General features: G+C 45.6%; 1 protein-coding gene across 3 annotated transcripts in view; it reads left to right on the forward strand.

Annotated features, from left to right (window-relative positions):
• The window catches only part of KSR1 (kinase suppressor of ras 1), a 205,125-nt gene extending 196,157 nt beyond the window's left edge, over positions 1 to 8,968 (forward strand). For 2 of the 3 annotated variants that reach the window (XM_016191534.2, XM_060203998.1), the window contains 2 exons: positions 1,027 to 1,160; positions 6,212 to 8,968. In XM_016191534.2, coding sequence (XP_016047020.2) covers positions 1,027 to 1,160; positions 6,212 to 6,290 — 213 coding nt within the window. In that variant the 3' untranslated portion in view covers positions 6,291 to 8,968. Of the gene's footprint in view, positions 1 to 1,026; positions 1,161 to 4,098; positions 4,180 to 6,211 lie in introns of all 3 variants that reach the window. The other variant, XM_060203999.1, reaches the window with a different exon arrangement.
• The last annotated feature ends 12,913 nt before the right edge of the window (positions 8,969 to 21,881 follow it).

The following is a 21,881-nucleotide window of genomic DNA, read 5'->3' on the forward strand; positions in this document are numbered from 1 at the left end:
TCTTGGATTTATTAATGGAAGATACAGCCAGCATATCATTCTGGCACACACAGTGCTGGGGCTGCAACTCCCAGCCTCATGGTTGCAAGCCCTGCACTCTACCCACTACACTACTTCCCAGGCCACTGTTTGTGGTTTTTTTGTTTGTTTGTTTGTTTTTTGTTTTGTTTTTCAATGAGGTCCCTTAATTGGGCCTTTTCAACCAAAGATCCCTGTTTCCCTTGAAATTATATTTATTATATATTTAAAAGTTTCCCATTCCATGTTTCTTTGTTTTCTCCCTGGACCACCTCACTGGCCACATGGTTTGCTACAGACACATGCATAAACGTAATTGTTTCACCTGGAATCCACATTTGGTCAGCTTATCTTTAGCTTCTTTTTTTCTGGGCATGGGGATACAGTCATATTTAAGAACAAAGCCCCACATTTGAGTCTAAGTAAGTGTGCACTTCCTGCCTTATCTCATGTGCAGAGAGAGTTCTCCTGAATCAAAAAACTGAGAGGGAAGTAGTGCAGAGGTACTGTGGGCATGCATGGAATCTGAGTCAGCCATGACATGCCAGAGTGAGATGGTCTCCACCACTGCCCTGTGTCTAGGCTCCCTTGTCCCTCCCAGCTTCCGTGCTGGTGGTGCTCAGACCTCTTCGGACTCTCACAGCCCCACTCTGCATGTGCTCTGAGCATCTTACATCACATTCATCAACATGCCATCCACTTTCCATTTGCAAAGTGCAAGGCTCCCTTTCAGATCACCTTCCTGTTAGCCATTTTGAAACTTCGTTACTTTCCTTCCTCCAAACAAGAAAGAAGGGAGATAAGGTCATGTGTCTCGTTTTGAGCTGGAAGAATGTGAGCACCTCTGAGCATCAGTTCTTTCTCAGCCTAGTCCAAAAAGAGCCACTTATCTAAGTGTCAGCTTGGGGGCTGGGGGTTGGGGGGCACTTGATAGCATTGAAGGACCCTGTGCACACCGATGCCTCTCTCAGCTCCTCTCATGTCCACTATTGCTGACCCCACTCACAGGAGATCCTGTCTGCCTGCTGGGCTTTTGACCTGCAGGAGCGGCCCAGCTTCCCCCTGCTGATGGACATGCTAGAGAAACTGCCCAAGCTTAACCGACGGCTGTCCCACCCGGGGCACTTCTGGAAGTCTGCTGAGTAAGTATCTCCAGGGGAGCCAAGCTGCTGGCCAGGTGTCTTAGAGGGCAGCACCTGTTGTATCTGCCCAAGGCAGACAGAATATGCAAATCAGAGGTGATTGTCCTCCCCACCCATCTTGTTCACCATGTTTATCTTTGACAGACCAAAGTCTCAAATTTTCTGTGAAAACACCTACACCCACTGTTATTAGTGCTGACACGGGGCCCAGGCTGAGTCTAGATAATAAAATCCTGCCTAGTACAGGACTAGAGGGAGCCGAGGGGGAGTCAGAACAGTGTGAGTCTAGAGCCTTCTTCTTAAAATGACTGACTCAAGTCAGTCACCTGTCAGGGAGATCACATGGGTTTGATGCTGATCCCTTCATAGAGGGCTGGCTTCCTCTGGGCAGTGGAAGCCACCAGCACCTCTCTACTTTCTGTTTCATCCCTGTTTTCTTTGCCAGACCACTCAGAAAATAGACCTTTTCCTGGCCATGAGCCCTTTCTTGTTCTGGGCCTGTTTCAACAGCTCTAAGAGTGGGACTTGTATAGGAAGTGAGGGGCAAACATGTGAAAGACCAAGTGGGAAATAGCTTAGGCTTTGCAGAAAGTCACATATCTTATGCTTGGGACTTTTAGTGGGCCTGGCAGCAGTGTAAGGACACGTCAACACTACACACAGTGTCTGTTACCATAACTCAGCTCTGACCCTGGGTACGGGGTGTAAACCAGCAGACTGACCAAATGCCAGTATAATATTATCACTAGTGGAAGCTGAAACCTAGATTCCATGGCCTCTTCCTATCACGTAAAGTAGCCCCCCCCCCATCTATTTAAAAAAGTAAAGAATCACTCTTAATATGTAGCTTGCACCAGAAGCAGGTGTCAGGCTGTAAGTGAATAGACCCATGCATGAGATAAATGGTCTTAAATTTATTTGGCAAAAGGGCATTTTCTTTTTATATATATATTTATTTCTCCTTTTGTTGCCCTTGTTGTTTTTTATTGTTGTTGTAGTTATTGTTGTCATTGTTGAATAGGACAGAGAGAAATTGAGAGAGGAGGGGAAGACAGAGAAGGGGAGAGAAAGACACCTGCAGACCTGCTTCACCACCTCTGAAGCGACTCCTCTGCAGGTGGGGAGCTGGGGGCTCGAACCAGGATCCTTGAGCCAGTCCTTGCACTTTGCACCATGTGCCCTTAACCTGCTGTGCTACCTCCTGACTCCTGGCATTTTCTAATAACAAAATCTCACACAGAGACCTAGGACATGTAACAAAGTAGAGCTGCGCTTAATAGTTGTGGGGGATCAGGACTCCCCTTACCCCGCCCGACACTACGTGAGTTGGCACCTGGGTTACATCACTGAGCACCTAGAAATGTGCACCTGGACCTTGCACCTGCTGCCAGGGTGTGTGGTGGCAGCTGCCTTCCTAATCTAGAAAGGCCCAGGTGGTAAATATTTCAGACTTGCAAGTTATGCAACCTCTGTCAGACGTTCTTTAGGGTAGACTTGGGGGCAGGAGGTGGCTATAGCTCTTGTATCTTTTATTTTTTTATTGCCACCAGGGTTACCACTGGGGTTCAGCGCTGGCACTATGAATCCACTGCTCCTGGTGGCCATTTTTTTCTTCTTCTTTAATAGAACAGAGAGAAATTGAGAGGGGAGGGGGAGATAGAGAGGGAGAGAGAAAGACACCTGCAGCACTGTTTTGCCACTCGTGAAGCTTCCCCCTTGCAGAAATTATAGCACTTTCACGTCACCATGGCCTTTTTGTGGCTGGGTTGTGCTTATTTGCCAGCCCTTGACTTGAAAATAAGCCAAACTGTCTTCAAGCTGGAAGGGTAAGGAGGTCCAGCTCCTTGAAGAGATGTGGCAGACGTGGCTGACTAAGGCTAGTTGCAGGAGCAGCCTGGAGGAAAGAAAGTTTGAGATTGTATCATATAAGGCAATACTAAATTCAGCATTGTGCTCTTACAGTGGGTCAGGATCCAGTCCAATAGGAGTGAACAGAATGTTTCCACTAGAGGTGTGGATTTACCTGACTGTCGCTGAATACTTGCTACATGGGGGGACAGAAAGCGTGGACCAGTCCTCTACTGATAAAGAGTTTAGAGTGGGTAGATTAACTCATGGAGAGACTGATTACAAAGCGCTGGCCACCTTGGAGAAACTCACCTCTACTCATACGGAGCCTGAGGAGGGCTCTGCAGGAAAGGGCTCTTGACTTTAAGTTGAAATGGGAACTATCCTGGCAGGTGCCTGCAGCCTGAGGTTCTAGACTTTCAAGAAGGTCAAGGGTCTGATTTGTCAGATTTTGGACAACTCATTGAGCACCCTTGGCCTTGGTTTCATCATTCACAAAAGGGGGTTGCTTAGTGGGTACTGGCATTCAGGAGATGACTCCACATTCTCTCATTGCTTTTATTTTATTTTTATGTTTATTTTTATTTGGTAGAGACAGAAATTGAGAGGAGAAAGGAAGCTAGGGAGAGAAAGAGATACCTATAGCACTGCTTCACCACTCATAAAGCTTTCCCCCTACAGGGGCTTGAACCCAGATCCTTGCACATTGCAATATGTGACCTAACCAGGTACACCACCACCTGGCCCCTACACTCTCTAAAGACCGCACAGCTCCCCACCTTTTCACTCTACGTAAACAGATGTGGGAAACTAAGTCGCAGATGAGAGTTCTCCCTTGCCTAAAGTGAGCAAAGGTCCAAGGAGAAATGGCATCCTACTTTTACTTTTGTACTTTCCATCTCTAATTCTCATTTTCTCTTTTCTTTCCCATCCATCTCTGTTCTGGGGGGGGGTGGCGGATGGATTGGCCTGTCATCTCCCTCGCTCCTCGCCATCCTGGTTCTCACGGCCCTTCTCCACCTGCCTGCGTGGGGTCACCTGCGGGACTGCACTCGGCCCACATCTGTTCACATTCCTCGGTGTTCCCTAGCCGCTGGCGGAGCCGCTACTATGGAAAAGGACGCTATGGTCACCCTGACTTTAAGAACTCCTGTCCAGTTCTGGAGGAGTAGTGTGTCTTCTGCTGCCCCCTCCCCGCCTGTTTGTGGTGATCCCTTTGTGCACTTGCTTCCTGTTCTGTCTCTGCATCCGCTTCCCCATCTCTGTGTCTCATCCCCATAAACCAAAGGAATTTTTCTCACAGCGATTGTGGCAATCAGAAAGGGCTGTGTAGACTTTCTGACTGAGAGAAGACCACAGTGTATGGCAGGGCCTGTGTCCACACACTATGACAGATGAATGTTAGTGAGAAAGAACTTGGATCATAGGCCAAGTCCCCATAGTCTCCATTGACCAGAGCTTTAAGAGAGGAAGGCAGCAAGCAGCAATAGGGAACCCCAGAAATCAGTATTGACAGGCAAAGCTCTTCAGAGCAGTCAGCTTGCTGGCCAACCTCTATACAGAATTTTAGCCCAGGAGAAGGACAGTAGTTATGCAAATGGTGCTCAAGCCTGAAGTTCTAAGACCCCAAATTCAATCCTTAGCACCACCACAAGCCAGATCTCAAGCAGTGCTCTGATAAAAATTTAAATAAAATGGGGGGGGGCAGGGTGAGAAAAGGGAGGAAGACTTCTGTGCCTATATCCTGGGGTGCTTGGGGGGTTCTTATGCCAGGCTCCTGTCCAAGCCTGCTCTGCTGCAAAGCCTGAAATGGAGTGGAGATACTCCTTTCTCTGGAGGGAATGGGAGTCCCTGCCCTCTGCCCTGGCCAGGCCTCCATGGCTCCCCCAGACTTGTGGGGCTCAGGTTCTGATGCTGCTCTTTCCTTTCTTCTCTCTCCTCTCAGGTTGTAGGCCTGGCTGCCTTGCATGCACCAGGGGCTTTCTTCCTCCTAATCAACAACCCAGCGCCACAACTGCTACTCAGTCGCAAACTGAGACACAGGAACTAACCCAGGGGACGTGATCTCTGCTGCTCCAGTCTCCTCTCCTGAGACTTCATCTTTTGTTTTTTGTTTTAAACTGGCCCTCTCCCCCTGCCCTGCTTGCGTGTGCCTGAGTAACCGCTCTCCACAGCAACCCTCCTACCAGCTTGGAACTGTCTTCCTGGATGAGACTTCATTTCTCTCAAGTCCTCTGCCTCTGGGGTGCTTGTGTCTTTGCTTGTGGGGTCTTTTCTCCCTACTAATGTCTCAGCGAGGCTGATTCCACTGCCCTGAGCACAGTGATCTCCTGCTGGGGTTTCTGCAGTATTATGGGGTGGGTGCTTGGTTGGAACCCTCGGGGATTTTGTCCAACAAGGAGCGGAATGATTTCACAGCTGCCCACAGTCAGCCCCTCCTGTAAGGCTGATGCTCGTGAACTCCACAAGTGCCGTTACCCTGAAGCATAGCAGCTTAGGAGGACTATGTCCTCAGCATCGACGTAAAGAAAGGCCTGTCTCCAAACCCTCCCACTAATAAAAACCAAGCTTCTGTCCCCTCCAAGTTGCTTTCATCCTACCTGCTCAGTGCAGGTGGACCATACCAGACCTCTCCACCAGTCAGCACCAGCCAAAGGTTTGGCGTATAGGAACATGTAGTCTTTGTTTGCACTGCTCACCAAGTGCAGGTTCCTGGGCCACCTGTAACCGACTCCAGATCTCTGGAAGCAGGCTCCGATAATCTGCAGGCTGACCTGTTTCTCAAATGGCCCTGGCACATCCTGCATTTGAAGACTATGCCTGAATGGATCACGTCGTGTTACATGTTACACGGCAGACCAGGAGACAGCTTTCTCTTCTCCATGGTTCTGCTCAAAGCAAGGTTTTCTGGAGAGAGAGAGCACTTCCAGAAAAGCCTCAGCAGTTCCTGGCCATGCTGGTGCTGGGGATGAATAAATAATCCACCATCTCCCATGGTGGGAATGTGGCCACGGCTTAGTTTCACCAACCACTTGGGACCAGGAGCAGCTAAGGCTGGGGGCTGTGCAGTTATTCTTGCCTTATGATGGACTTAAGTCCCCTGCTGAGCTTCTGGAAGCAGCCCACCTCTTAGCTAATATCACCCTGATTCTGATCAGGCTCCTCTACAAGTCAGTAACTCTTGTTTTTATTCCTTTTTGCAGCATTAACAGCAGCAAAGTTGTGCCCCGGTTTGAAAGGTTTGGCCTGGGTGTCCTGGAGTCCAGTAATCCAAAAATGTAGCCAACTGTGCATTGTTCTGCAGAGTTCTTTTCTTCCTTAAATGTATTCCTAAAACACGCAAACAACCACCAAGACAAAAAAAAAAAAAACTCTCGAAATATCCACCACCCTAAGTGCAGCACACCAGGAGCATGTCCTCGACTGAGGTGGTCCCTTGGAGACGCTGGGTGCAGGAGCTGGAGCCACGCTGGCTGATCCTTGCAGTGACCGACACCACCACCAGCCAGACCTGTCCCAGCAGGCAGCAAATGTTTACGTGTCATGAACTCAATGTTTTACAGTAGCGAGTAATAAAAAACAGCCCCTGCAGAGGTGCAGTGGCACCATTATGCAGCGGGGAGATGTACCCACTTGAGGACCCTTAGCCAGAGGTGGTAGCAGTGCGAAACCTCTGCAGGGCAAGAAGGAAGAAGAGCTCTTCTTCCACGTCTCCGGGCTTGACCTGGCACCTACACTCCCATCCCTCAGAAGAACTCTGAGAAGAGTTCCCAGAAAAGCTTGGGTTTCCCTCCAATCCCTATGGTCCAGCTGGGAAAGTGGGGACAGGAATTCTGTGTAGTATCTGGTTTGAGCCAGTGGTTTCTAGCCAGGGCTGCCACTTCCTTTTGAAATCTATACTTTTTCCATGAAACCCTTAGGAAGGCACCATGAGTTTGGACTCAGGGCCTCAGCCTTTTAGTTATATCCTAGACAGTGGCTGCAATTGGACCTCTGGGCTAATGCCTAGCCCAGCAGTTGCCCAGACCACGAGGGTTTGATGGATGACAACAGAGAATGTGGAGGAGGAAGAGGCAGACAGTAAGCCCCTGAGCCCACCCTTCTCAGCCACAGGGTTGCTTGGCCTTTTGGAGGCTCACTGTCAGTCCTGCCAGGGCTCAAGAGGGACCTGTCTCTTCCCGTTCCTGACACTGCCTGTGTCAGAGTCCTCTGGAGATGGGAGCCCTGTGCTCTCTCTCTCCACTTTCATTTTACACCACGCTAGCAAGCCTCTCTCAATCTGCAGAGCTCCCCACCCCCCGCCCCCAAGCACCAGGTCTGGTCTTCTTTTGTCCATTGGTGCCAGGAGGAGGGGTGAGATTTGGGGGTGTTCAGGATGTACGCACACTTTGCCTGTCTTCATTAGAAACTGTCACCTACAGGGGAAACCTTCCAAATAGCATGAAGCCCTTCAGCAGAAGTCCTACAACATTAGACTCCAGAATAGGGAAGGACAAAGGGCTTTAAGAGTAGAAGGGGGGCTGGATTCAAACTCAGACCTGTGCTCCACACTGAGATGGTGAATCACCACCTGGCCAAGCTTCCGATCTACAGAGCCTCCCCTGGGGTGTGGTCAAAGTGGCATGTGAAATGCACTGCCCTGCCTGTATGTTGCCTTCATCTCTGGGATGCAGAGGGCTGGCATGCCAGGCTGCCCACCAGCACCCTAGATATAGTGGTTTAGCCTTCCCGGTCACTGTGTGAGGATGTAGGGTGGAGGCAGGAGCCATGACCAGTCGGATCCAGTTCTTTAGCCTCATCTGTGAGACTGTTCATTTCATCCCGTTGACCTTCTGGGTGACCTCCCCCACCCAAAGCCTCATGGTGCATGGCTACCACCCCTGGCTGAATCAGCCTCTTGCATGCACCTTCCCAGAGATCAGTCTCTATGCCCCTTTCCTTTTCCCTCTGAACCCCTGAACAGGGAGGGGAGCCCAAGGGTTGGCTGACAGCTGGCAGGTGAGAATTAGCTTCTCCCTGACCCTGACTCACAGCCTGTGGGAAATCATGTGGGTTTTGCTCTTTGACCCTCTCAGGAGCATCTGTGGTGTCTTGTGTGAGTGATAGGGGCCGATGATGAGAGCATTGCCAGTCCCAGCTTTTAAGGGACATTTACTCAGGGGCCCTGCTTGCCTGCCAGAGCCTCTCTGCACTTCCTGTCATTTCAGAGACACCAACATGCCCCCCTCTCCCTCTCCATACAAGTGGCTGTGAACTGAAGCTAGTAAGACAGGCTTGCCTTTCTGCGTGCTCTCCCCCATCTGCCTTGGAATCACATGAAGGATGGCAGATACTGTGAATTCAGCTCTCATGGCCCACTGTGAAAGGATGAAGGCTGGGAGGCATCCTTGGTGAGAGCCCCAGGGGTGGCAGAAGCCCACACTGCAGCCTCCTCTCTTGATAATAGACCCCAGGGCTTGGTCCTTGAGCTCCCCCCACCCCAAGCTCCCAGCCTCCAGAGCTCCAGAGCTATGTCCCCACTGCCCTTAGTCCCCAGAGCTACAGCCCTGAGTTTCCATCCAACTCAAGGTCCTGATTCCTAGGTAGTTCCCAGTTAGTTGTTAGTCATTAGTCTGTTTAGCAACGTTAACCTCTCCATGTCCCCACATCCAAGATGCCAGCAAGGTCCTGGAACCCCTCTTCACCCAGAGGAGGGCCAGGCCTTGTCAGCCTGTGTTGTTTGTGTTGATTGGCAGGTGGGTGGAGACACATGGGAAGCAGCCCGGGAGCTTGTGGCCGGGATTTCATCTGTGTAAAAACCCAGTGTCTTCCTTGCCTACAAGGCACACACTTGCTTTGTTTTTCTTTATTTTTGAATGTGATGTAAAATTTGTACAGTAAAAGTTTTTATATTTTCTACCAACCACGTTTGTCTTCCAGAAATGCTATTAATTTAAATTAAAATGGTTAGTATTAACGAATGTGCTGTATCTGAGTGTTTTGTTTGTTTGTTTGTGCCAAGACAGGCGGTGTTTTGTTTCCATGAATACAGTTGTACTAAGGTTTTCTGCATCCATTCTAGCTGAGTGTGGGGGACCACTCAGGGAGGGTGGGATGAAGGGAGAAGTCTCGGGGTTTAGGATCTCCTAGGAGCTCCTTCCAGAAGAAGAGAGAAGTTATGCATGAACCTGGAGGACAGATATTTCCAGAAAAGTGGAGCAATGGAGAAGGAGCAAGTGCCCAGAGGCACAAAGCCCATGAGCAGACCCTCGGTGTCTTTCCTGACTGAGAAAGCATCAAACCTTTACCTTTTGGGATCCTCAGGGACTGCGGAGTGACCATTCAGCTAAATCATCTTACTTCTGGGAGCCTCACACTGTTATTATGGGAGGAGAGTGCTTCAGAGGTGTGAGTAAGTAGAACAGGTGGAGGATAAAGAGAACCACCATTTTGGGGACCTCAGCTATATTATTTCCCTTTAACCCTCACAGCAATGTCATGAGGGAGAAATAGTGGTAGTATAGTTGAGGAAACAGACACAAAGAGGCTCAAGCATTCACCCATGATCACACAGCCAGTGAGAAGTGAGACCAGGATGTGGACCACAGCACTGAGCCCAGAAATTCCCTCATTACAAGTCAGGGAACTTACTGGATCAGGCATTCAACAAACAACAAACACCTACTGTTTAAAAATATATATATATATAGTGCTGGGGTATCAATAAAAAAAAAAACACAAAAACACGTGTCCTCAATGGAACTGGAGATTTATGCTGATTATGCTTACTTAGTGAATTAAGGATGGAGGTGAAAACTACAAGATGAGTATGCTCATATGTGGAATTGAAACACAGGAACTTGCAAAAAGAAGGACAGCAACAAGCAAAACTCTAAAACTTTGTGAGAACTATGGTGGTTATCATCGGAGGAGGTCACCAAACTTTGATAGTGGTTGTGGTGTAGAACTACAACCCAGTAGTCTTATAAACTTGTAAAGTAATATTAAATCACTAATAAAAGTTAGGCCAAAAAAAGGCATTGGGCCCCTAAAATAGCTCATTTGAATAGTGTGCTGCTTTGCCATGTGTACGACCCAGGTTCAATCCCAGCCACCACCACAAAATGCTTCAGTTCTGTGGTGTCTTTCATTTTCTGCCTCTATTTACCAAAATTTTTTTTAAAAGGGGGAGGAAGTCGGGGAGTAGTGCAACAGGTTAAATGCAGGTGGAGCAAAGCGCAAGGACTGGCAATAAATATCCCGGTTTGAGCCCCCGGCTCCCCACCTGCAGGGGAGTCTGCGGGTGTCTGTCTTTCTCTCCCCGTCTCTGTCTTCCCCTCTTCTCTCTGTCCTATCCAACGACATCAATAACAACAATAACTACAACAACAAAATGAGCAACAAAAGGGAAAATAAATATTTTTTAAAAAGTGGATGTGCCAGGTAGTGGGGCACCCAGTCCATGCACTAGGATCCCAGTTCAAGTCCCTGCAAGGGGGCACTTCACAAGTGGTGAAGCAGGTCTGCTGGTGTCTCTGTCTCTCCTCTCCTCTCAATTTCTGTCTTGTCCAATAAAAATAATTAAACAAATTTTAAAACTTGGGTGTGTGGAATGGCTGCCAGGAGCAGTGGATTTGTAATGCTGCCACTGTGTCTCAGTGATAATCCTGGTGGCAATTAAAAAAAATAATAATGTCCTTGCCTTCAGTTATGAATCAAGTGAATGAACCCAAGAAATAAGCCCCTCAGACCACCTGGCAGGTTTCATGAATTAGATGACATGACAGCTGATTTGAAAGGTAAATAAAATGATGCCTATAAGCAAGAGAAGGGTGCTATCTCCGCTTATTTGTACAAAGCAAGAATGGCATATGCAATGGTTCAGGATCACATGGTGTGGTAAAGAAACCATAAGTCTCTGAGCTGTTACCAAATGAGGTTATTATGAACGTGGCACCTGACAGGTGACAGACCAACCAGGAAATCCTTTATTATGGTGATTGGAGGAATCATTGAAAAAACTTGTGTTGGGGAAGACCATCATTGGAGATTTTTTTTTTTTAAATCTATTTTATTTCATGAAGGAGAACCAGAGGATCACCCTGCCACATGCAATGCTGGGGGTTGAACTTGGGGCTACATACATGGAAGCCCTGTACTCTACCAGTAAATCATCTCACCATCTGCTAAAGGTGTTAAATAGTGAGAAAACACTGCAATTTGGGCATAGGCACCAATAGAGTGAGTAATACACACATAGGAAGGTATACAACTGAACTCGCCTTTCTTCTTAGAAGCTAGGAGTCTTGTTTATGTAAATTGCATTGTTCTTGGGCTACTTTTTCATTCAGACACAGACAGGGGTTTCTTTCTTTCTTCTTTTTTTCCTCCAAGGTTATCTCGAGCTCAGTGCCTGCATGAATCCATTGCTCCTAGAGGCCATTTTCTCCATTTTGTGTTGTTATTATTGTTGTTATTGCTGCTGTTGGATAGGACAGAAATGGAGAGAGGAGGGAAGACAGAGAGAGAAAGACAGACACCTGCAGACCTGCATCACTGCCTGTGAAGCGATTCCCCTGCAGGTGGGGTGCTGGGAGCTTGAACCAGGATCCTTATGCCGGTCCTTGTGCTTAGCGCCATGTGAGCTTAACCCACTGCACTACCGGCCCCTGAGACAGGGTTTTCTATAGTTATCAAATAACTAGATTGAGAGCTTGCAAAAAAAGTTTTCAGTCTGCAAGTTTATCCAATTCAGTGTCTCAAAACAATGTCTTTTCACTGTGAGGTCAAAGGTATTGTTGACAGAATTAATCCAGGCAGGAAGACTCTGAATTCTCCTGGAAACTAGAGAAGTTGTCACAGATAAGCGCTTCTATAAGCTATTTCTCTTTGACATGTTAATTGTTTAAAGTACAGCTTCTAGAGACCCAGGAGGTTACATTTGTGGCTTAGTAGTGGCTCACCAGATAGAACACACAAGTCACCATGCTTTAAACCTCTGGTCCCCATCTGCATCAAGGACAACTTCACCAACAATGGAGCAGTGCAGCAGGTGCCTTCTCACTGTATCTCTCACACTATATATAAATGACTGCCAGGAATAGTGTTGTGCAGGCGCTGAGCTCCAGCATCAACCATGGTCACACACACACACGGTCACACACACACACACACACACACACACACGCACGCAATTTGTTTCCCCTTTGTCAAAAGTAAATGCCATGCCTCATCTTAGTCTAAGTGAAAGGGAAGTGGTTTCTAGGCCCTTAAAAAGCTTCTGTTTTATGACAGTTTCTGAGCTACTTCCCTCTCCTCAAATTCTTGAAAGTTTTGGAAGGGGAAAACATTTCCTCCAGAGCCCTAACACCTAAACTCCCTCTTATGACATCTTACGTCAGGAGACCTGAATTTTCTCTCAGAAGTACCGGGCCTGTCCGTTGGAGGCCATTTCTCTCTTACACCTGGACTTTCTCCCCGGCAATTCTAATAGCTAGCAACTCAAAGCTAAAGAAACTGCCTGGGACTCCTTCCTGAACTCTCACACCCATCCCCCTTCTCACCCCTTAAACACACTCCCCACCTGCAATTTCCAGGTAGTTGTCCTTGGAGGTGCCCCCCCCCCATCTAATTCATCTCTAGCTATATAGACCACAGAGTTTTTAGTAGGAGTAACATCCCCAAGGCAATGCAATGGATAAGGCCCTCACAATGTCTGGATAATTCACTTCCAAAGAATAATTTGAGGAGACTAAATAAACAAACAAATAAATAAAGGTCAGCAAAATAGCTCACCTAGGTAGTGTGCCTGCTTTGCCATGAAGAGACGTGAGTTTGAGTCTGGCCCCCCCTTGCATTAAAGAAAGCTTAAAAATGTCATGGTCTCATTCCTTCTCTTGCTTTTGTTCTCTCTATATATGAAATTCAGCACAGAGCAGTGAAGTCTGGCACTAACAAAAGAAAAACATAAAAGACAGAAATTATGTGGAAACTAGACTTGTTTTAAACAGTTATTCTGAAAACACAGAAAATATGTTTTCCCTTTTGAACAGAATAGAGTGACTCCAAAAGTTCCTTCAATTTTTATTTATTTTCTTCATGAAAATAAAACATTTTCACTTATGTTTTTTTAATTCACAAGAGAAATGAAGCATTATCTGGTAGAAATGAGACCACTCGTGAGAATTCACACCAAGTAACAAGTCATTAAACCAAGTCTCTCAAGGTTCTTCCCCTGTTGATCCAGACTCAGAGAAATAAAAGACTTCCACTATTGCGTTTCCATTAGACTCTGTAGAGAGGACTTAAAACCACAGACCAGAACTACCCAAAATTGGTTTAAACAGAAACTAATATTGTTTTTTCCATAAGTTCTTTCTCAGAGCCAAGGAGGCCCTCTCATGACCAAAGAGTAGGCACTAATCATAGAGCCTTTTTTTTTTCTTTCCCAGAATGAAGCCTTTGCTGCCTATAGAGCCAAAACACCATGGCTGCAGTTACCTCCTTAGAGCTCATTACAAAGCAAGGGCTCCTGTCACAAGGAAGGTCCAGGTAATAAAAGACCCCTAGTGTGGACTGGTTGCATCAGTTAGCTTTATCCAAGTCTATTTTTTCCTGTAGTTGCCTCAGCCTAGACCTTGTTAAACATCCCCTGGCTCCAAGATCAGGGACGGAGATTTAAGGTTTTGTGTCTTTGAATCACAATAAAACTTCTTTATTTTCTCAAGAGCCAGGACCATGGTGGTCTTGCTTCTATGCACGCTGGGCAGGGAGCTCTTAGAGATCAAGAGTCAGTAGATGTACTTGGTAAAATATATATTTATTTATTTATTTATATAATGGATGGTGAAGGTGCTTAAGTCAGACCACTCAAGTTTCTCCAAGCTGGCATTCTCAAGATGTCACCTCTTTGGTAGGCAGACTATATTTTACAATTAAGTCTCAAAAACAAAAAAAAACACCAGGCCTTTGTTGTGTCTGCATGAGCCCTTTCTTCTCTAGCTGCAGGTGCAGGACCTACATAAAGCCACTGTAACTCCCCCATGCATGTGATCAGTGCACTCCTCTTTTCTTCTTATCAGGCTGCCTCATGGTCACATGATCATTTGTCCAGCCTCAGAAGAACCCAGTGAAGACAGGGTGATTTCTTCCCTCCGTCCCCACAATGGCCTTGCCAGATGTCCTGGCTCTTCTCTGAGGCAGCAGCACCTATCTCTTATGGTTACCAAAATGTCAGGGAGGAAGCTCCTCTTCCTGTTCCCGTAGAGCTTTTGTGTGGCTAGAAAATAATTCAACTGACACGAGACAGATTATCAAGAGAAAAGGTCAGTTTAATTATGTCTGCATAGACCCACAGATTAATGGAGCCTGTGATCTGATCAATACAATGAGCTTATACAGTTTTTTATGATATTTATTTATTTATTGCATATACACAGCCAGAAATTGAAAGGAGGAGGGGAGATAGAGAGACAGAGAGACATCTGTATCCCTGCTTCACCACTTGTAAAGCTTGCCCCCCGTAGGTGGGAACCAGGGGCTCAAACCTGGATCCTTGTGCACTATAACATGTGCACTCAACTAGGTGCGCCACCACCCAGGCCCACTTATACAGTTTTTTTTTTTTCCTCCAGGGTTATTGCTGGGCTCGGTGCCTGCACCATGAATCCACCACTCCTGGAGGCCATTTTTTCCCCCTTTTTGTTGCCCTTGTTGTTGTAGCCTCATTGTGGTTATTATTATTGCCATTGTTGATGCTGTTCGTTGTTGGATAGGACAGAGAGAAATGGAGAGAGGAGGGGAAGACAGAGAGGGGGAGAGAAAGATAGACACCTGCTTCACCACTTGTGAAGCGACTCCCCTGCAGGTGGGGAGCCAGGGGCTCGAACCGGGATCATTACGCCGGTCCCTGCGCTTTGCACCACATGCGCTTAACCCACTGCGCCACTGCCCGACCCCCACTTATAAAGTTTTTTTAAAAAAATAAGTAACTAGAGAGGGAAAGATAGACCAAAACAATTTTTTTTAATTTAAAAAGAGGGAATTTCAGGGTGTATTTGCTCATGAAAATAGTCCCATGAAAAACCCCCACCTAGTGGGGGTTGTATTGTCATATGGAAAACTGAGAAATGTTATGCATGTACAAACTATTGTATTTACTGTCAAATATAAAACATTAATTCCCCAATAAAGAAATTAAAAAGAAAAAGAAAATAGTCCTTCCAAGCTCTAGTCTGGTGGGAATAGGACTGCCCTTCTCTCCCAGAAGCAGAGAGAGTAGCTTTATTTCCTGCTTTCAGGGAGACAGATTAAGTGGGTCAAACGCCATTCTTGAATGTACTATTTTCCAGATATCTTCAATTCGAAATCACCAGCACACACTCTCCACCTGTGTGCATCCCTCTGCAGCCTGCCTGTCCCTCATCCTAACTGGATGGGCGGGGGGAGGAAGGAGACACACACACATTTTAAGAGTTTACAGCTGCCACCCAGTCTGTGTGGAGAAGAGATATTTTGCTTGGTTTTATTTTGCTTTCTTCACTGTCATATGATCTTCAATCTTGAGTCAGAGTAGAGATAGAGCTCCACCTGTTCCCTGTTTTTCTAGACTCCAAGTGAAAGATGCCAAACTGGTAAAAAGCTAGGAGACAGATTTGTGCATCCCTCTAGACGCTGAGAGGAAAATCAGAATTAGGCCCAAATAATATATGTCAGTCCCCTCAGCTCTGAGACAGTCTTGAATCTGCCAACCACACTCAGGCAGGATGTTCACTTTCTTTTCAGGAAATTCCTGGGTCATTTTATATCAAACATTAATTTTTTTAAATTTTTAAATAATTTTTTAAAATATTTATTTATTTATTATTGGATAGAGACAAAAATTAAGGAGAGGAGGAGATAGATAGTTAGAGAGACAGAGAAACAGAGAGACACCTGCAGCCCTCTTCAGCGCTTGTGAAGTTCCCCCCCATGCAGGTGGGGACCAGGGGCTTGAACCTGGGTCCCTGCACACTGTTATGTGAGCATTTAACCAGGTGTGCCACAGCCTAGCCCCTTAAATATTTTTTTGTTAGCGACTTAATAATGGTTTGTAAGATTTTAAAGCCACAGAGATATAATTTTCCACACCACACTCACCACCAAAGTTCTCTACCTGCCCCCCCAACAACAACCACCATAGTTCTCGAAAAGTCTTAGAAGCAGTTTGACTACTACTTGTTTTGTTATTGTTGTTGTTTTGGCAGGTTCATGCGTTTCAATTCTCTATATTCCATGTATAAGCGAAATCATGCGGTAGTTGTCTTTCACCCTCTTCCTTCCTTCATTATCTCCAGTCCCATCCACTTTACCCCAAAGGGCACAATATCACCTTTTTTTATTATTAGTGATTTAATAATGGTTGACAAGATTGTGGAATAAGAGAGGTACAATTCCATACAATTCCCACCACCAGAGTTTTGTATCCCATTCCCTTCATTGGAAGCTTTCCTATTCTTTATCCCTCTGGGAGTATGGGCCCAAGATATTTTTTTAACTTTTTTTTAATTGGCATGCTGCCAGTTTTCATTCATTCCACAATGATTTAACTTTTTTTTTTCCTCCAGGGTTATTGCTGGGGCTGGATGCATGCACTACGAATCTACTGCTCCTGGAGGCTATTTTTTCCCTTTTGTTGTCGTTGTTGTTATTGTTATTATTGTTCTTATTGCTGTCATTGTTGTTGGATAGAACAGAAAGAAAATGAAAGAGGAGGGAAAGACAGAGAGGGAGAGAGAAAGACAGACACCTGCAGACCTGCTTCACCGCTTGTGAGGTGATCCCTCTGCAGGTGGGGAGCCGGAGGCTCAAACCGGGATCCTTATGCAGGTCCTTGCACTTTTGTACCGCTGCACTACCAACAGGCCCCCTTTTTAACTTTTTTAAAAAATGTTTTTATTTATTTATTACTGGATAGAGACAGAGAGGAATTGAGAGGGATGGGGGAGACTGAGAGGGAGAGAGACAGAGAGACACCTGCAGCACTACTCCACCACTTGTGAAGCTACCCCCCTGCAGCTGGGAACCAGGGGCTTGAACCTGCAGCCTTGCCCACTGCAGTGTGTGTGCCACTGCCTGGCCCCTGAACCAAAGATTTTTATGGGATGCAGAAGTTGGGAGGTCTGGCATCTGTATTGCTTCTCTGCTCGACTTGGGTATTTACTAGTTGATCCATAACCCCAGCCTGTTTCTATCTTTCCCTAGTGGGGTAGGTCTCAGGGGAGGTGGGGTTCCAGGACACAATGATGATGTCATCTGCCCATGGAAATCAGGTTGGCATCATATTATCATCTTTTTTTTTTAAAAAAAAGCAGGGTAGTATTCAGTGGAATATATGTACCATACATTCTTTATGCATTGATCAGCATTTTGGTTGCTTCCACTCCTGGATTACTGGGAATAATTGCAGCAGTGAACATAAGAGTGCACATGCCCCTTCAAATTAGTATTTTCATGTCTTTTGGTTGTTTACCTAAGAGTAGGGTCACTGGATCGTGGGACATATTTTGGGAGGGAAGTTTAGATTTTTCTCCCCTGCTAGCATATCCACCGCAGGTGTGAGACTCTGGGTTTAACTTCCAGTACAATACAAAGTAAGTAAATTAAACTAAATTAATAAATACAAAGGTTATTTGCATAGTTTGGATTTATTTTGAGTAACTTATTTTTATGACTTTTTAATAGTGATTTTCAAAATTACAAGGTAATAGGCGTGCAGCTCCACACCATTCCTACCACCAGAGTTGTGGATTCCCCAGTCCCTCTATTGTAAGCTACAGCACATCTCCCAAGGTTGCAGATGTGGGTCAGCTATTATTTTTACAACCATCTGTCTATATTTGTGTATATTTGGCCCTTTTTTGGGGGGATGCCATCTTCTCTTCTTTTCCAAATCACACATACACCTACTATTTCATCCAAATGTCCCTCCTTTTTCCCTCCTTTCTCTCCAGTTCCTGATGGAGTTGGAGTTCAGAGACCTCTGGTTATCTTCCCCCCACTGGGAATATGGATCAAACTTATTTTGGGGGTGCAGAAGGTGGAATTTCTGGTTTCTATAATTGCTTCTCCGCTAAGCATGGATGATTGCAGGTTGATCCCAGCCAGTTTCTCTCTTTCTTTCTTTCTTTCTCTCTCTCTCTCTCTCTCTCTCTCTTTCTTTCTTTCTTTTTTTATTGTTGTCGTCATTATTGGATAGGACAGAAAGAAATGGAGAGAGGAGGGGAAGACAGAGAAGGGGAAAGAAAGATAGACACCTGCAGACCTGCTTCACCGCCTGTGAAGCGACTCCCCTGCAGGGGGGCGGGCTGGAGGCTCGAACCATATTTCTTTCTTTCTTTCTTTTTTAAATTTTTTATTTATAAAAAGGAAACATTGACTAAACCATAGGATAAGAGTGGTACAACTTTACACAATTCCCACCACCAGAACTCTGTATCCCATCCCCTCCTCTGATTGCTTTCCTATTCTTTTTTTAAATTTCTTTATTGGGGAATTAATGTTTTACATTCCACAGTAAATGCAATAGTTTGTACATGCATAAAATTTCTCAGTTTTCCATATAACAACCCCCACTAGGTCCTCTGTCATCCTTCTTGGACCTGTATTCTCCCCTCCCCCCACTGACCCCAGAGTCTTTTACTTTGGTGCAATACACCAGTTCCAGTTCAGGTTCTACTTGTGTTTTCTCTTCTGATCATGTTTTTCAACTTCTGCCTGAGAGTGAAATCATCCCATAAGCTTTCCTTTCCTTTAACCCTCTGGGAGTATGGACCCAAGGTCATTGTGGGATGCAGAAGGTGGAAGGTCTGGCTTCTGTAATTGCTTCCCTGATGAACATGGGCATTGACAGGTTGATCCATACTCCCAGCCTGTCTCTCTCTTTCCCTAGTGGGGAAGAGCTCTGGGGAAGCAGAGCTCCAGGATACATTGATGGGCTTGTCTGTCCAGGGAAGTCTGGTCAGCATCATGCTGGAACCTGATGGTTGACAAGAGAGTTAACATACAAAGCCAAACAAATTGTTGACCAATCATGGACCTAAGGGCTAGAATAGTGCAGATGAAGGGGGGGGGGGCTCAATTTTGTAGCTAGCTAGTAGGCATATTTTAGTTATATTCCATAGGGCCTGTGGCTATACTAGTGTTTTTTGTTTGTTTTGTTGTTGTTGTTGTTTGCTTGTTTGTTTGTTTTTGCCTGAGCCTGAAATCTGATATCCTAATTATTGTCTGGGGAGGTGATGCCATGGCTGGCAGAAGAACCAGAAAGTTGGATCAGGGAAGAGAGTAGCTCCCAAATATAGGAAAGGTGTATAAATATTGTTGACTGTAAACCCCATCAATTTTATCTGATCTGGGCCCATATTCAGCTTAGGAGCCTATGTGACTCTGCATCCCTGAGATCTGAGCTCACATTCTGTGGTCATGAGCAGGAACGTTCCAAGCTGCCCCAATATCAGGACCCATCTTCTTCAGGTGTAGCATAGAGTATGTTGTCCAGCCTCCCAGCCAGTTTCTATCTTTCCTTAGTGGGGCTGGACTCTGGAGAGGTGAGATTCCAAGACAGATTGGTGAGGTCATCTATGCAGGGAAGTATGACTTTTTTTAGACAATAAAGATTTTATCAATATAATAGAGAGAAAAGGAGTAGGGGGGTGGAGAACCACTCTGACACATACAAAACACCAGGAGTCAAACCCAGGACCTTAGGTTTGAGAGCCTAACATTATTCACTGTGCCACCTCCCAGGATGCTATAAATTTGTTTTAAATTTGGATACTAAGACCTTCTTATCAATATGAACACATACAGAATGCCAGCAAACTGTTATACTGAGTAATCACTGAGAGGAACATATACAACATGTGAGCAAAACGGTTGACTTTATCAGTGTGAAGATCGAGAGGACTGTTACAACATACATTCATCTGGGTCTACTGTGTCTTGCTCAAAAAGCCAAACTCTGACAATGAGGTCTTTTCATAAAGGAACTTTCTTTGGGATGGGTGTTGGGATGAAGGGGGTTGGAGTGCTCCTCCCTGGGAGAATGGTAGCATTGCAAAATCTGAAATTATCATCTCTATGATTAGAAAACTAAAGGGGTTTTGAAAGAGAAAGGGGAGGGTGTGTACAGGAGGGTTCATGGGCAAGGGCCCCACTGGAAGTCTCTGTAACCAGTCCTTGTAACCAGCTAGTTTGAAGTGAGTTCTCAGCATTTTGCCATATAAAAATATTTTTATTGGGGGAATTAGTGGTTTACAGTAAATACAGCTGTTGACACATGTATAAGATTTCTCAGTTTTCTGCAAAACAGTCTCACCCCAGCCTAGGTCCTCCTCCACCATCATGCACCAGGACCTGAAAGTCAACCCCCCCCCCCTTGCACCCAGTTCTTTACTTTGGTGCAATACACCAAACCCAGTCCAACTTCTACTTTGTGTTCCCCTTTCTGTTCTTATTTCTCAACTTCTGTCCATGAGTGAGATCTAGCCATATTCTTCCTTCTCTTTGTAGTTTATGTCACTTAACATGATTCCTTCAAGCTCCATTGAAGAGGAGGCGAAGAAGGTGAATTCACAATTCTTTATAGCTGAGTAGTATTCTGATATATATCACAACTTTCTTGGACACCTGGGTTGATTCCAGGTTTTGGCTACTACAAATTGTGCTGCTATGAACACAGTTATATGCAGATCTTTTTGGGTAGGTGTGTTCGATTCTTTAGGATCTATCCCTAGGAGAGGAATTGCAGGGTCATAAGGTAGGTCCATTTCTAGCCTTCTGAGAGTTCTTCAGACTGCTCTCCACAGAGGTTGGACCAATTGACATTCTCACCAGCAGTGCAGGAGGGTTCCTTTATCCCCTACCAAAAGATTTAGTGAAAGAACAGAAATGTATTTAAGGAAAGGGGAAAAAAATGCACGTACTGCAGATACATGGAGTGTGGACTTAACTCAGAATGAAAGAAGCTTGGCTCTGATCTGCATAACCATTCTCAAGGAGGGGAGCAGAACTTAACAATTTCAGTTGTGTCCTGGATAAACACACAAAGATTCAAGGGACAAAGAATTCCTAAGTAGGCCATGGTCTGTTAGACTGGTACCTTTATGCAGTTTTGTAGAGAAAGAGCAGTGATCTCTGTGTCTTGAAGGTAGTGGGGAGAAGTGATAATTTGATTATATGCTCTTGTGTGTCCTAGAACAGTACAAATCAGGCATTCCAGATTTAATAATGTCTAAATCTAGTTACTTGGGGAAAAAAAGTTCTGTAAACAGCCCAAACCAAGCCAAACAATATTGGTTAGTTCTTCTCTCAGCAATGCTGCCTTGAGGGGGCTGTAGGAGTTCTTGTAGGGACTTATATCTGAAAGATCTCTATTAGCTAGAAACAGAGAAATTGAGAAGGGACAGGGAGACAGAGAGGGAAGGAAGGAAGAAGGGAAAGAGAGAGAGAGAGAGAGACCTGCAGCCCTGCTTCACAATTTGTGAAGCTTTCCTCCTGCAGGTGAGAACCAGGAGCATGAACCTGCAGCCTTGCACATTGTAATGTGTGTGCGGAACCATAGATGTTTACCATAGATTTTTCTTATTATTTCTTTTTCTTTTAAATTTTTTTATATTTACTTATCTATTTATTTTCCCCTTGTTTTTTTATTATTGTTGTAGTTATTGTTGTTGTTACTGATGTCATCATTGTTAGATAGGACAGAGAGAAATGGAGAGAGGAGGGGAAGACAGAGAGGGGGAGAGAAAGAGAGACACCTGCAGACCTGCTTCACCACCTGTGAAGCGACTCCCCTGCAGGTGGAGAGCCGGGGCTCAAACCAGGATCCTTACACGAGTCCTTGCACTTTGCACCACG

This window comes from Erinaceus europaeus, chromosome 12 (assembly GCF_950295315.1).
Source record: "Erinaceus europaeus chromosome 12, mEriEur2.1, whole genome shotgun sequence".
In the NCBI taxonomy this organism is placed as follows: domain Eukaryota; kingdom Metazoa; phylum Chordata; class Mammalia; order Eulipotyphla; family Erinaceidae; genus Erinaceus; species Erinaceus europaeus.